General features: G+C 41.8%; 1 protein-coding gene across 4 annotated transcripts in view; it reads right to left on the bottom strand.

Moving 5' to 3' along the window:
* Positions 1 to 258: 258 nt before the first annotated feature.
* Positions 259 to 13,100, bottom strand: part of Pcnx4 (pecanex homolog 4) — a 44,062-nt gene continuing 31,220 nt past the window's right edge. The window contains exons 8-11 of one of the 4 annotated variants that reach the window (NM_026327.3): positions 10,651 to 10,754; positions 5,970 to 6,982; positions 4,932 to 5,118; positions 259 to 1,168 (exon numbers count right to left, since the gene is read on the bottom strand). In NM_026327.3, the coding sequence (NP_080603.2) occupies positions 917 to 1,168; positions 4,932 to 5,118; positions 5,970 to 6,982; positions 10,651 to 10,754 (1,556 nt within the window). In that variant the 3' untranslated portion in view covers positions 259 to 916. Of the gene's footprint in view, positions 1,169 to 4,931; positions 5,119 to 5,969; positions 6,983 to 10,650; positions 10,755 to 11,791; positions 13,013 to 13,100 lie in introns of those variants that run through there. The other 3 variants (XM_006516175.3, XM_006516176.4, XM_006516177.3) reach the window with 3 other exon arrangements.

The following is a 13,100-nucleotide window of genomic DNA, read 5'->3' as shown; positions in this document are numbered from 1 at the left end:
ATTTATATATAATAGAAATTTGTGGGAGAGAAATTTGGCTGGGACGGTCTCTTAGTTGGTAAAGTGCTTGCCATCTAGGCATGGTGACCTCAAGTTGTTCTCCAGCCCTCATGCAGAAAGCCAGGCACCGAGGTGTGTGCTTCTTATCCCACTGCTGCGGAGGTAGACACAGTGTGGGTCTCACTGGCTGCAGAGGTGGACACAGCATGGGTCTCACTGGTTGGCCAGTCTAGCCAACTCAGCAAGTCCAAGTCCCTGAGAGAGATACTGCCTGAGGTTGGCCTCTGGCCTCCACAAGCCTGGGTAGGCACCTATACACATGGATATCCCTCTCTAAACACAAAGAACAAAATTTAGCTGGTGAGATTTTATTTCAAGTTTTTTCGGTTTCCAAGCCAAGTATATGAATCATGGATACACTGAATGGAACTGCCCACACCATGTTAAATGCTAAAACAGTACATTCGAAAATACTAAAAATTAATTACATTTCAAATAAATATATATACATGTTATGTTAACATCAAAAAGATTCATTATTATTTAAAACACTGATATGAACGTCTTTTTAACTATGTAATTACATACCTGTTGACTTTTTAAAAGACAAACCACTTTTCAGACATTTAACAAAGCAGTAAAAAAAATATCTAATCGTGTACAAATATCTCTAGCTACCAAAACCAATCAGAACTCATACAGCACAAATATTGGCCAACTACTTTTACCCACGTTAGACACAGAGGACCTGTTGTCTGAGTCATTTGAACGGCTGACAAACAGCTTTGCAGACCATATGGTTTTCTCTCAGGCATTCTTGGGGCAAAGAGAAAGTCTAGTGAAATTACAATACTCACACTCTTACTTTTCAGTTAGAGCCTCCTCTGATGTGCCTGCATTTGGATGTCAAAATGAACTAACACAGATGTATAGGGAGAGGTTTTGAAGAGAAAATTGGGTATCCCAAGGGAGGGTCAGCGGCTTGTACAGTGAGGTTCCTCAGCAGCAGTGGGTGAGCCTGGATGCTGTACCGTTCCTCATCATCGTTGGTGGCATAAAGCAGTTCCCACGAGAGGTTGGCCCACTGACCTCGAACGGCCTCAGCGTTCAGCTTCCCGATGTGCACCGACATCTCCTGAAGCATCAGCACCCTCGAGGTGTAAACGCCCTGCAAGTGTGAAAAGCATGGGAAAGATCACCAAGAAATGAAGCAAAAGTGGGCCCCGAACAGCAGAGATTGGTGTTTTCAGACGCACATGAGTTGCTTAGCTTTAGAATCCAGAACTGCACTCTAAGTAAACATGAGAAGAAAAATTTCACGTAATTGCAAAGCATTTCATTTACTTAGTTTTCTCTGACTCCAATCTGCCACTTTAGTTCCATGCCCTAGTGTAGGGGAATGCCAGGATAGGAAGGAGGGAGGGAGTGGGTGGGTGGGGGAGCACCCTCAGAGAGGCAGAGGGGAGACGTGGAAAGGGTAACATTTGAAATGTAAATAAAGAAAATATCCAATAAAAGAAAAAAAAATTAATCACCATGGTGAATAACTGTTCGGCTAAGCTCCTTGTGAGAAAGTTTTAATGAGATGTAGTTCAATTTCTGCACAATTTGCTCATTTCAACTGTCCATTTATAACCAAATGGCTCTTGGAAATTCATGGAGTGTCCAATAACTACCTTGGTACATTTGAGCCGAGTCTTCATGGCTTCACACAGAAACATTGAGCTCTCAGCCGTCACTTTCCTAGCTCCTCAATCCGCCTCCCTTAGCAACCACAATGTTGCTACCTGAGCAGATCCACCTGTTCAAAGTTCATGGCCCTTGTACTTGGTCCTTCCTTCCTTTCCGTGGCCACAGCACACTATAATATATACCACAATAATATATGCCATATTCCATACCCATCATCTGTTGATGCACGGCTGGCCCACTTCTGCCTTTCAGCCATGATAAATACTACACTGTGAACATGTGTGCAAGTTTTTGTGTCAGTCTATACTTTTGTTCTTTTCCAGTATGAACATGAGTCGGGTAATAGTTTTGTGACTGAATACTTGAGAAATTACCAGAGTTATTCTGCCAGCATCAGCATATCAGGGTTCTAATCTCCTCATACACTTGTCAAGACTAGCGACTTTTAATTTTAGATTGTAGTGCAATAAAATGTTGTAGCTTTTGTTTTTCTCATGAGTAGTGATGGAGATCAAGGCCAGAGACTTGCACATGCTAGGCAAGCAATTTTACCAGTTGGCTCCATGTTTCAGCCCTAATTTTATTATGGTCATTAATGACGCAGAGCATTGTGCGTATATGCATGTCTATGTGTGTATGTGTGTGTGTGTGTGTGTGTGTGTGTGTGCGCGCGCGCTTACTGGTCACTGTGTATCTGTGGAGAAATGAGTATATAGCTTTTGTCCATCTTCAATTAGATTCTGTTTTTACTAGAGTTTAAATTATATATATATTGTAGTAACAAATCTTTTATGAGATATGTGCAGTTATTTTTCCCATTCTGGGTTTTTTTCACTTTTTGACAGTATGCTTTAACACACAAAGTTTATTTATTTCTCAATACTATTTTGTTTTGAGGCAGGACCTCACACAGCCCAGGATAGAGCTGTATTCTGTGTACCAGAGGATGGCTGTGAAGTCTTGATCCTCCTGGGGAATGGAATGTGTCCAGGCCCTTCTGTCTCCTCTTCATAAAAAATATCACTTCTATTGTTTCATATGTGTAAGTATTTTATCTGCATGTGTCCCAAGGAGGGATTGGACCCCTGGAACTAAAGTTACAAAGAGTTGTGAGCTACCATATGGGGCTGGGAATTGAACCCCATTTTTTTGTAAAAGCAATAGTCTCTGAACCATTGAGCCATCCATCTTTCCTTGTTTTTGAGATAGGATCTTATGTGGACTAACATGTCCACAGATGTAAACTCACTACAAAGTCCTCTGCAACCAAGAATGACTCTTGTTTCTTCTGCTGAGATTACAGATATGTGACATTTGAAAACAACTTTATTTTTGGTTGGAAGTTTTTTGCTTTGGTTTGTTTTATAGCCCAGGTTGGCCTCAAACTTGTGGCAATCTTCTTCCCTCAGGATCCTAGGTCCTGGGGGAAGAAGCCACTAGACCAGTAACTAAAGGGTCTATGCATTTGTTTGTCTTTTCTTTGCTGATACTGGGGATTCGTCTCGGGGTCTTCTGTGTATTAGGCAAACATTCCACCACTGTGCCACTTTCCAGTACTGGTCACCTACTTATTTACTTTCTTTCTTTGGATGTTTACTTGCATGTATGTCTGTATACAGTGTCTGAGAAGGCCAGAAGAGGGTGTTGGATGTGGGATTAGAGTTCCAGATGGTTGAGAAGAGACATGTGGGTGCCAAGAATGGAATCTTGGTCCTTCAGGAAAGTGGACAATGCTCTTAACTGCTGAGCTATTGCTACAGTCCTTAATAATGGAGCTTTTGTTTCTTATTCTGCTGTTACTGTGTACTATAGTTTAAACCAATTTATATACTATTTTGACACAAAAGCTGTTTTTATAGGATGTTGGATCAGTTTGTTACTATTGTGTTGAGAATTTTGCATCCATAATGATGGAGTTCCTTCTCTGCCCAGTACTGCTTGCCCTGCCGGTTTCCTCTGTGTAATTCCTAGAAAGCACATTCACTTCTATAACAAGACCAAGGGCACACCAACTGTATACCTCAGTGTAGCCATAACACAGCTAATGAATCATTTCTTCTGGGGAATGCTTCAGAGCTCAGCTTTTCTCTGATTTGCTCTGTCACAGGGAATATTTTGGCAGCAGTCTGGGTCAGGACATGTAACCCTCACATGATGCTCCCTGATAGACATTCCCACCTCAGGAGACAACACTTCATGGTGGGCACAGGGAACAGGGCCTTTTCAGCTCATCTCTTTCAATGTATAACCTCTATCAAATGAGTAGGCAACAGGATCAGGGCCCAGATTCCTGGTGGTGTCTAAGATAAGGCCTCCCATGAGAAGGGCTGGCCAGAAGGGAGCCCACTTCCTGACTGTCTGGAATTTGGCCTCAGCAGTTACAGCAGGGAAGAGAATAAGGAAACTGACATCCTAACCCCAGGGAAAAGCATCCTTTAACTGGGGCAGAGGAGGAAGGCGAGCCCTGTGTCCTTGGTGGCACCACTCTAATGGAGTTAACTGTCTTACTGAGAAAGGAGACAACACGATGTGCTTCAAATAGAGGTTTCTTGCTGTTCTTTGATAACGCATTTAGTACATTAAAAAAAAAATCAACTAATGTTTCTTTGTTTGCTATATGCCAGCCTGGTAATGAAAAAAAAAAATCTTTTCTGTTGGCAGATGGCGCTGAACTTCTTTCATTCTGCTGTAATGCTGCATAGACCTGAAACCGCAAATAGGCTCCAAACAGTCAATGCTTTATACTGTGTTTAATTAAAGATATTTTAAACGAAATAAGAGTAAGTAGTAGGGTTTTTTTTGTAAAGGTCCTCAGTTTGAAGTCTCTCTGCATTCTCAAAGGTTAGATTTGATTCGAGTGCAGTATCTATGTCAGCCAGAGAAGGAATTGACTGCTTACAAATTAATCTCTCTTCTGGGACTTAACACTAAAGCAGTAATTCTCACACTTGAACTGGCAACAAAAGCCTGAACACATGTTGTCAACTGTGCTATGGCAGGCGCACGCACCCTCGAAGGTCAGCTGCTGTACAGTAAATAAAATACATGTTCACTTGTCCCCAGTCACCTGGCAGAAGGAAATGGACCACTATTTCAAGTTACACTACCTGATAACAGAACCATGACCATGCCTTCCAACTGTCATTAACACATTATCCACAGCTAGAACGTCACATCATTTGATAATTCAAATATTTACACCTTCTAGTCTCAAAGGTTTCTACATGGAAATGCCTTACCATACTAGACTCATACCCCAGGCAGAACAAGCATGGCTTTTCTTCTAGAATTGCTCTCTTCCACTGCTCTTCAGACACTAAGCCAATGTACCAGTCTCTCTCGTACTCTCTGAGGCAGTTGGTCAGTTCTTTAAAGTCTTCTATTGGACCCAAACTTGCTTTATCAACCATTAGTTTCAGTGTATACCTAAAATATAGAAACCCAAACAATTTCAGAATATTTTTTTTAAAAAACTTAGAGATGAAAGCTATTTGTTCCTTTTTTTTTTTTTTTTTTTTGAGACAGGGTTTCTCTGTATAGCCCCTAGAACTCACTTTGTAGACCAGGCTGGCCTCGAACTCAGAAACCTGCCTCCCTCTGCCTCCCGAGTGCTGGGATTAAAGGTGTGCGTCACCATGCCTGGCTTGTTCGATATTTTTAAGACTTGGAAGTGGAAGTAAGCCATGTAGAGGGGCACAGTGGCACACACATGTGATAGAGGCGAAGGCAAGGTGACCAGCTCATCCCTGGCTATCTACAATGAGCTCAAAGCCGGTCTGGGATCATGTCTCAACAGCCTGTCTCCCCTAAAATGAAATCATCCATTTCAGATAAAAACAAAAAAAAAAAAAAAAAAAAAAAAAGAGGGAGCTGTAGCTCAGGGGCCAGTGTACTGGCCTCCCATCACAACACAGCCCTGGGTTCTATACCCAGCACCTTATAAACGAGGTGGTGGTTGGTGGCTCTTGCCTGTAACAGCAGCACTCTCAGGTCGGAGCAGGATATCAGGTTCTACCCTCAATACTGACAGAAACAACCAACACAACAAAACCCTAATCAAACAAAATGAGGGAAAAATGAAAGCAGCTGAAATGAAGAAATCCAGTGAATCCTACTAAAAAAGTCCTCCACACAAACAAAATAAAAAATGTAGAAGTTAATCTGTTTCCAATACATAGACTAAGCTTTTTGGAAAAAAAAATCATTAAAAAAATCTCTAGTAATTAAAAAAAAAAAAAAGAAAGAAAGACAACTTGTATATAATCAAAATGAGTTACCTGAATGCTTTCCGAACTAGGTGGAACAGCTCTGGTTTTTCTGAGAGCCAATCCAAGGTGCCAGCCCAGGGTAAGCCACCATTGTAGACTCTTACTAGCTGACCAGGGCTAGGCACTCCATTGTCTATTCCAAATAAACCAATATAACAAGCCATCACTGTATGGACATACAAGTCTTTTAAAGCTTTATCCTTTGCAATTTCCTCTAGAACACGTGACTTCTCTTCCGAGTGAAAGCATTCTAATTGCCTTAAAACAAATTGGTACCAGTCTTCTGGAAACAAGGCGCTCATCTCTAGGATCTTGGAACGGGGTGTGGAGTTAGACCTCCATTCCTCAGGTAAACTTAGCAAGCGAGACTGGGAACAACTAAACTCCACGAGAGGAATATATGCCACATCTTCTCGCTGTCCCTTGTCAACAGCAGGGAGTCCCAATATAACCGTCCTGTAAAGATCATTTTTGGGACCTGTGCCTGCAGAATGGTCATCTGGATTCTGAGAATCTACGGACCCTGGAATAGGTAACTTTGTACAAGGTAGATCTTTGGACTGAAGTTTTTCTTTTCTGTTTTTGATAGCTGGTTCATCATCAAAAATACTACCATCAGACCAGTCTGAATTTGCACTTTCAGAGTCTTCCAGGGACTCGGGGCATGGTGAGCTGTTCGCAGCCGGTGGCAGTGCTGGTGAGGCTTCTCCCGTATTTTCAGTTTTATTCTCCTGCGTGCTGGGCCTTTTAGAGCAGTGCTGAATAAGCACCCACACAAGTACCTTAATAAGATCATCTTTAAATTCCTTCAGGTTGTCAGGAGAATCAATTATGCCAGTCAGCACATTCCTGGCATCAGAATACAGTTTCACAGGCAAAACTGTACATGGCGTCAAGACATTCTCCAGGTGCTCATTAAGGGAGCACACTTGTGGGTGTTCTCGCTGAAAAGCACTTTCAAACACTTCATCAACTCTCTGGGCTTCAGCAGTGTGGCAGGATGTTTCCTGCAGTTCTAACCCCTAAGAGGAAAGAGAAACACTTGGGTTCACAAACATCTCTTACCCAGGGAACAGAAACCAGTCTCACGAGTGCCGTGGAAAATCATCACACAGATACAGAAAAAGACAACACAAACTCTAAGTCAAGAGCAGCTGCCACTTTAGGCCTCACGTCACCTAACACATTTGATGTTGGATAAAGAGAGTAAAAGGAAGGCTAATACAATTTTAAAAGAAATCATAGAAAATCCCACCAGAAGCTGGTTAAGACTTACTGTGCCATACTTTCATAAGATGATCTGCTGTTAATGATGAATCACACATTAAAAACTCTTAAGTCAGACTTGTGTGGGAGGAGGGGTAGCAAAATCAGAACTGTTAAGTGTGTTGCAATATTTCTGCATCCTTTTCATTCTACTTTATATGAGACCAAGAGAATCATTCTAGTGTATGGAAGTATCATAATTTATCAAATCATATTCCTACATTTATTTGATTACTGTCTGTCTCTACTAACTGCAACATAAGTTTCAGAAAGCACTATCTTTGGTCATGACTATATTCCCATGTCTAAGCCAGAGGAGATGCACAGGTAGGTGTTGAGTGACTGAGTATGCTCCTGTATCAGTTTTAGACACATGCTGACACGGTTCCACAGGCAAACCGGATGTGGCATCAAGACATTCCCCAGGTGCTCATTAAGGGAACTTGTCCCCAGTCTAGCTGTGCTGACAATTTCACTAGTAGTGAAGCAGTTCACTCTTCACTATCAGAGTTGGTAACTTACTTACATATAGCACAAAACCACTGGTGCCTTCCTGATCCACTTTAAGTGACTGCTCCACCACATGCCACACACACCCTCCACAGATCTCCTGTCTCCTCTGAGGTTCCTCTTATTTCACAGGAAAGATGACATCTAGAAGCTGAGTAAGGACAGAGTGCTCAACCCCCTGTGGGCATCTATGTACACCCACTTCTTTCGTAGCTTAGAGGGCATCAGCAAGAGAGACCAAAAGACTTCATGAGCCCGAGGCTAAGCAGGGCTGCTGCAAAACAGTGTCTTCTGGCCCCGATGGAGCTGCTGCGCTCAGGAAGCCACAGAGGCTGAAGTCGCCTGCACAAGCAGCCAGCATCCTAGTGTGCACAGGAGAGGGGAGGCCTCCCTCATGATGCCCCATCCCTAGTGCAGGAGCTTTTGGTAACTGATGGCTGCCTGGGAGGGAGAAACAGCTTCTTTAAGGATGTGGCCCACATAATTTATCAAGGCTCCAGCAGACGGCCCTGCACGCATGCACACTGAGCACACAGGAAGCACTGATGGGACTCAGAGCTATAACAAAACCAAGATGTGCTTTTGGTTGGAGATCTTGATGGGGGCTGGGGTAGAGCCTGGAAGGAGATAGAGGGTAAAGTGGGTGTGGTTTGACCTAACTACATTGTCTGCATTATGACATTACTCAGAGTTACAAAAAAATTTAGTAAATATGTTTATGAAGATTGAAATTTTAAACTTCAAAGTAATACAAATGTTAGCAAGTCCTAAGTCAGCTTGGTCAAAATAAATAGATCAATCAATAAAGGTTACTTCTAAATAGTGTGAAAAACATGAGAGACCATTAAAAGAATTTATGTCACTGGGTAACAGTAAACTGTATGATTTTAAAATGTAGTAAAATTTTAAAAAATACTCATGGCAGCCTGCATGCTCCTTCTCAGACTATCTGAGCAAGCTTTGGGTGAGTTATGAGTAATGGTATTTCACAGCAACCACCGGAGCAACCCTTAGGTTCTGATTTGGAAGGTCCAAAATCAGAAGGTCAGGCATTTCCACTTGCAGTTAATCCAAGCAGACGGAGGACTGAATTTTGAGAGTCACGGTCATAAAGGGACAGCACTTGGTCACTAGCACTTCCATGCAGTCTCCGTGAAGATGAAGGATGTACCTATTTACTATGGACTTGGGACGTTTTACTAAAGGTCCGCTCTGTGTTGAACACTATTAACGGGCTTTAGGTCACATTCTTGGATAAAAGCAGAGCTACGTTCCCTGTGACATTACATTAGTGAAGGACACACACAAAAAGCATTGTCGGCAAGGCAAGTGCTGCTGGGATGGGAGTGGGTGTAGCTTTAAACAATGGCTATAATGCCTGGAAAGAAAACACTTGAAGGTGATAAGCCACAGGATTGACTACCTGAAGGGAAAGGAAACAGCCAGTGGGCTAGAACAGGGGTTAAAGTAGCACAGAAGGTTCAAGAAGTAGCAGTAAGCCTTGGCTCTAAATGAAAGAAATCCACTCCCAATGTTGCTCCCCTTTAACACAGTTCCTCATGTTGTGGTGACCCCCAGGCATAAAACTATTTTCATTGCTACTTCATAAATGTCATTTTGTTACTGCTATGAACTGAAATGTAAATATATGATATGCAGGATATCTTTCACAGGATCCATGCGAAAGGGTTCAATTCTCCAAATTGGTCACAACCCACAGATTGAAAAACATCACACTATGGGGTTTTCAATAGGGTAGTGACATGACCTAACCTTATTTTTAAGATCATTTTGCTTATAATAGATTAAGAGGCTACTAAAATGATCTGGATAAAGGATGAAGACGAGTGGGGGTCAGAGGTAATGGAACAGACACAGTTACTGGACTAAGGGGTCTATAATGACTTTTGATCCAAGCAACCAGAATGACAGTTGTCTCTGACGACTGCTAGACTCTGGGACTCTGATGTGAAGAGGTCATGGTAAAGACAACTCACGAAACCAGAGTATCTTGTCAGTGCTGCTGCCTGGCTAAGTGGCACAGGTCTGAGAATAAACACTGGATTACTAGCAAGGTGAGAGTCACTGAAGTCCTCAACAAGTGCAAGCTTGGGAACAGAGTCAAACACCTAAGTCCGGTGAAGCAGAATGGGAAGAATTTAGAATAAACAACTCTAACAGGGCATTTTGCCCTTAAAAGAAAGAATAATAGTGCAGTATGGAGGCTGATGGTGTGGGAAGATGCTTTTAGTAAACTGAAATGTTTATGTGATGCATGGGAATTTAAGAAACTACTGACTCACACCTTTTTTTTTTTTTTTTTTTTCCGAGATAGAGTTTCTCTGTATAGCCCTGGCTGTTCTGGAACTCACTTTGTAGACCAGGCTGCCCTTGAACTCAGAAATCCGCCTGCCTCCTGACTCACACTTTCGAGATGTTCAATTAGACACAGATGAGAAGAACAAGACTAGGAGATATGGCCGGAGAGATGTACAGCAGTTAAGAGCATGGGCTGCTTCCAGAGGACCCTGGTTTGATTCTCAGCACCCACATGGTGGTTCACAACCATCTGTAACCCCAGCTCTAGGGGATCTGATGCTCTCTTCTGGCCTCCCTAAGTATCAGGCATGTAATCACATATATAGGCAAAACACCCATATGTGCAATAAAACAATGATAGTAATATTAATACATTTTAGAAAGACCAGAAAAATGTTGTTTCCATGCTCTAGTATGTAGTCAGCACTAGTCAGCTATCTACAGGTGCTTACTGAAATATACCTTTAAAAATCATCATGGATTTTCATCAGCTAAGATCTACCTCTTTCAAGCTAAGTTATTGATGTGTACATAATGGATAAAACTTGACATATGCTTTATAAAAACTGCTGGAGGAGTTTCAAGTGGTACTGACCTTAACATTAATGCAGCAATAAGTATAGCCACACTCTAGAATCATTATCCATATTAAACGATCCTCAAAACGGCCCAAGTAATGAGAGCCAGGTAGGAGGAGACCTAAAAGAAAGTTGAAACAGGAGAGAGGGGGGAAAAAAAGAAAGAAAGAAAAGAAGTAATTTTTGGGTTTGTTTTGTTCTGTGAATATTTAAAATTAAACATCTATAACCAAATTCAACTACTTTGGCCATCATTAGGTCAAACAAAGAAATGAGTACTCACTGCATATCATGAGGTATTAAGCCAAGCTCTTTACGAACATTTGGAAGGGTTAACATATATGTGAGAGAGAATACAGAAAAATTGAGGATATATTTGCCAGCAAAATCACCAAGTAGAGACTATTGAATAAAATGCTAAATACACATGAATCACATTGATCTAAACGATAAACACACAGAACAGTGCTTTGTGGATTTGAGATTTTTATATAATTTACATCAATTTGCAATGTATATTTTTAAAACTTGGGTCTCTCTTTTGACATAGTACCTATGAGACTGCACATGCTGATTGCAGCCAGCTTATGTACATTCAAAGACTTAGAATTCACTGTATGACTATTGTGAATGGCCAGGAAACAATTTAGGCATTCCCATTTCTTTGCTATTAGAAATAGCACTTTTCTTTTGTGTGTGTGTGTAAGTCTCCTTATTCATACTCAGCATGTGGAACCAATGAGTTAACTGAGCAGGGCTGGCCACCACCCACTGAAATGTCTGCCTACAAGGGACTCCCCAAGTGGCAGCTGCTGAGAGTCTCTCACTGGCCCTCAGCATCTACACAAACAGTACACCGCTTTCCTTTCAAGATCTCTGTTCTGGGAGGTGCTAGGCAGGGTGACCCACACTAGCAGTTGCTTTCCCACTTTACAGATAGAGTCAACTGTATCAACTTCACAGATATTCGCTCTAAGTTCATGAAAAATATGAGCAGGAAGGCTTTTCTGTTTCAATGCCGAGCTTGCTAACTCAATTTATTTTTTAAAAAGTTTTCCTTCTTAAACTGTCAAATTAGGGAAATTTTCTTTAAGTTTTTTTATTTCATAATTTTATCTCACAATAAGCAGGAGATATAATTCTTTTTTTTTCAATTTATTTTTTCCTCCTTTTTTATTAGATATTTTCTTTATTTACATTTCAAATGTTATCCCCTTTCCTAGTTTCCACTCTGAAAATCCCCTATTCCCCCCACCTCCCGCTTCCTGGCCCTGGCATTCCCCTATCCTGGGGCACAGAATCTTCACAGGACCAAGGGCCTCTCCTCCCATTGATGACTGACTAGGCCATCCTCTGCTACATATGCAGCCGGGGCCATGAGTCTTTGATTGATGGTTTAGTCCCAGGGAGCTCTGGGGGTACTGGTTAGTTCATATTGTTGTTCCTCCTGTGGGGCTACAAACCCCTTCAGCTCCTTGGGTACTTTCTCTAGCTCCTTCATTGGGGACCCAGTGATCCGTCTAATGGATGACTGTGAACATCCACTTCTGTATTAGTCAGGCACTGAAAGAGCCTCTGAGGAGACAGCTATATCAGGCTCCTGTCAGCAAAATCTTGTTGGCATCTGCAATAGTGTCTGGGTTTGGTGGTTGTTTATGGGATAGATCCCCAGGTGGGACAGTTTCTAGATGGTCATTCCTTCAGTCTCTGCTCCCAACTTTGTCTTTGTAACTCCTTCCATGGGTATTTTATTCCCCCTTCTAAGAAAGAATGAAGTATTCACACTTTAGTCTTCCTTCTTCTTGAGTTTCATTCTTTTTTGCAAATTGTATCTTGGGTATTCTGAGCTTCTGGGCTAATATCCACTTATCAGTGAGTGCATATCTTGTGTGTTCTTTTTGTGATTGGGTTACCTCACTCAGGATGATGATGCCCTCCAGATCCATCCACTTGTCTAAGAATTTCATAAATTCATTGTTTTTAATAGCTGAGTAGTACTCCATTGTGTAAATGTACCACATTTTCTGTATCCATTCCTCTGTTGAGGGACAGCTGGGTTCTTTCCAGCTTCTGGCTATTATAAATAAGGCTGCTATGAACATAGAGGAGCATGGGTCCTTATTACAAGTTGGAGCATCATCTGGGTATATGCCCAGGAGTGGTATTGCTGGATCCTCTGGTAGAACTATGTCCAATTTTCTGAGGAACCGCCAGACTGATTTCCAGAGTGGTTGTACAAGCTTGCAATCCCACCAGCAAGGGAGGAGTGTTCCTCTTTCTCCGCATCCTCGCCAGCATCTGCTGTCACCTGAGTTTTTAATCTTAGCCATTCTGACTGGTGTGAGGTGGAATTTCAGGGTTGTTTTGATTTGCATTTCCCTGGAGAGATATAATTCTATTTCATATTTTGTCCCTGGCTACACATCAAAGTACTGGAATCTGTTGTATGATTGGATCAAAAGGATCT

Source organism: Mus musculus, chromosome 12 (genome assembly GCF_000001635.26).
Source record: "Mus musculus strain C57BL/6J chromosome 12, GRCm38.p6 C57BL/6J".
Taxonomy (NCBI): domain Eukaryota; kingdom Metazoa; phylum Chordata; class Mammalia; order Rodentia; family Muridae; genus Mus; species Mus musculus.
Note: the sequence above shows the minus strand (reverse complement) of the source record. Positions and strands in the feature narration are given on the sequence as shown.